Source organism: Callospermophilus lateralis, chromosome 8 (assembly GCF_048772815.1).
Source record: "Callospermophilus lateralis isolate mCalLat2 chromosome 8, mCalLat2.hap1, whole genome shotgun sequence".
In the NCBI taxonomy this organism is placed as follows: Eukaryota; Metazoa; Chordata; class Mammalia; order Rodentia; family Sciuridae; genus Callospermophilus; species Callospermophilus lateralis.
The window spans coordinates 56207748-56210765 of NC_135312.1; the positions used below are offsets into that span (position 1 = coordinate 56207748).

The 3018-nt window shown below is 43.1% G+C and overlaps 1 protein-coding gene across 1 annotated transcript; it reads left to right on the forward strand.

The window, feature by feature from the left end:
* The first annotated feature begins 205 nt into the window (after positions 1–205).
* LOC143406205 (growth-regulated protein homolog gamma-like) lies at positions 206–1551 on the forward strand. Its single transcript, XM_076864872.1, has 4 exons — positions 206–305; positions 413–536; positions 646–729; positions 1469–1551. The coding sequence occupies exons 1-4, from the start codon at positions 209–211 to the stop codon at positions 1479–1481; spliced, it is 318 nt and encodes a 105-aa protein (XP_076720987.1). The 5' UTR covers positions 206–208; the 3' UTR covers positions 1482–1551.
* The last annotated feature ends 1467 nt before the right edge of the window (positions 1552–3018 follow it).

Here is a 3018-nt window from a genome sequence, read left to right on the forward strand (position 1 = left end):
CCAGCCAGGGGCGGGGCGGCGACCTCCTTCCGCCCGCGGGGAAGCACCCGGAGCTCCGGGAATTTCCCTGGCCAGGGGCTCTGGCCTTTCCCGCCAACCATGCATAAAAGGGGCTCGCGGATGCCCGAGAGCCACAGAGCCAGGACAGCAGCCCCTCGCCACAAGCTCTTGCACTCCAGGCTCCGCCGCGATCCTCCCGCTGAGTCCCATGGCCCGCACCGCCTCCGCCGTCCCCCGCGCCCCGCGGCTCCTCCGGGTGGCGCTGCTGATGCTGCTCCTGGTAGCCGCCTGCCGGCGTGCAGCAGGTGAGACCCGCGCTCTGGGGTCCCAGGGAAGGGACTGAGATTGAGGGTACGGGGCGGGGACGCCTAGGATGGGGACAGCCCGGCTAATCGGTCTCTTCTCTCCTCAGGGGCGCCAGTGGTCAGTGAACTGCGCTGCCAGTGCTTGCAGACTGTGCAAGGAATTCACCTCAAGAACATCCAAAGTGTGAAGGTGATGTCCCCAGGACCCCACTGCGCCCAGACAGAAGTCATGTAAGTCCTGCCCTGAGCTGCTTGAAGCTATGACTTGACTCTCCCTGACCCTCCTGCTGCTCCCCAGCTGAACCTCCTGCCTCACTGGGATCCTCCTTTCTCTCTGCAGAGCCACTCTCAAGAATGGACAGGAAGCTTGTCTCAACCCTGAGGCCCCCTTGGTCAAGAAAATCATCCATAAGATGCTGAACAAGTGAGTTATGTGACTGGAGTCATGGGTATACTGACGTCATCGTTTAACATTTTATCAGGGAAGCTCAGGGTTTTGCTAAAAGACTAGAAATTAGGATTATTTTCATAAAATAATCGTGCCATTAAGATGATTAACCTCTGGTGCCATAAAGATAGCTCCAGTGTTCAAACCTGTATTTAAATATGTGCAGGTAAATGTGTGCTCCTAAAAGAGTAAGAATTGACCTGTGATGCTAAAAAAACAACTTCTACTTATTGAGCAACAATGTATGTCTCAGCCTCCCTTGGGCTCAAGTCCTGAACAGTGGAACACCAGGGGCAATATGAGCCTAAGCCTTCCTGCTGAAGAGCAGGGTGCAGTGACAGGACACCTGCCAGTGTAAGTTTAGGTCCCACCTCTTATTATCCTGAATCTCAGTGAAATGAGAAATAGCTGCTCTGGTGTTTCTCTGAAGCCTAAATGAGGTCATGCGTGTACATTCTTACCCCATTGTAATATTATTCTGACTGAAGTTAATGATACAATTGTGATCACAGATCACCTATTCCTAATTAAACAGTAACCTTGTGTGTTTTTTGCTATGCAAGGCAGCAATACTATGAGTAGTAGCCACTTGGTGCAAGGCTAGGGAATGGCCACATTTAGAAAATCCTAGACTATCAGGGATTAAGGTTGTGCGATCAGTTTCTTAAGTACCCACAAACAATAACTGCTTTTTTTTTTTTTTTTTCCATCACAGAGGCAGCAACTGACATGGAGAGAAGGAGGAAGCTTGTCTGTTACTGTTTCTGAAGAAGATTCTAAAAGGAATTGGAGTGAAGAGAGAGAAACAAATAGTACCTCAGGGGCATCTGGACTGTGCCTGATGTGTTTGACTATTTTCTATGAGAGTTCTTCTATTTATTTACATATTTATTTATTTGTTTATTTATTTTCATGCATATATAATAATGTTTGTTCTGATATTTAAAGATATGAATATGTTTGGTAATTCACTGTACTGGGTTTTTTTTAAAGGTAATTTTTTAAAATGTTAAATCAAAGTTGTTTCAGTTCAGTTGTTTGGTTTAAATAATCAAGCTTTTTGGTCACTGTAATGGATGCTGGGGATAAATAGTGGGGGATCAAAGATAGTCAGATCACTGATAAGGTGTGGGAATGTGTGTATGTCTATTTTTGTAGAAGAGTGTCACCTGTTATTTATTGTAACACTTCCACAGTATGTGGTCAACATTTCTGATGTTGATGCTTTAAGAACTCTAATGTTCTAATTATCCCTTGGACATTTATGTCTTCTTATGTAAGGCACAATGCCTTTATTTAGCATTGATTATACAATGTGTCTCTAGTCTTGGAGTAGAGATGTTTATATATTGATGTATTTTTACAAATAATATGAAAATAAAGCTTTTACAAAAATTCCATGCTTAGGTTTGTTTTATACATGCAAGCTTTTGTTTCTCCAGAGTAAAGGAGGTATGAGGAATCCAGGAGGGACTATATAAATCATGCCACTGGCTGCCACTAGTTGACACTTCCCTTTTCCCCTTAAGAAGGCATATTTGATGCATTTTCAAAGTCCATGCAGGCTCCCACCTTTAAAAACACTTTTTTACATAAAATGTAAATTTTGCTTCATGATAAACAATCTGCTCTTCTGTTCTAGAGTTTTAAATTGCTTTGAAATTTTAATAGGTATTTTTCAAAGAGCTCTTGTTTAAATTAATTTGGTAAAGTTTTTTCAAAAAATTAAGAATTAGTAAAATGGATTCTTCCTCAGTACTCAAGCAACTCATGCAATTGGGAAAAAAATAGAAACACTGAGTGGCTGAGTACTTCATCTGTGAAAAGGACTAGTTGAGAAGGGTTTTATTCTCTAAACTTTAAGGGGAAATTATTAAAGGTAATGCTATTTCAATGCTTTCCAAGTATGATAATGGTTTAAATGCTCTAGCCTGCACATTTGAATTTAAATTGCCGCAAAATGACGGGTGATTACCGAACCTCCACCAGAGAAACCAAGGTGGTCATCTCCAGTTAGGAAAAGATCCAGTCCAGTGGAAAACACTCTCTGGACCCAGAGGGAGAAATTGTGTGTACCAGAAGAAAGAAAGGAGTAGGGAGGGTGACTGAGACAGAACCTGTTTGTAGATTTCAAATCCTAATTTATAGCGTCCACAGTGGAAAGAGGCCCTGGCTGGGCTGGTGGCCCACCCTAAGCAGATGGACAACTGCAGCAAAAACCAACTATTTGACTATCCAATTTTCCCCTGAAAAATAATTATAGTA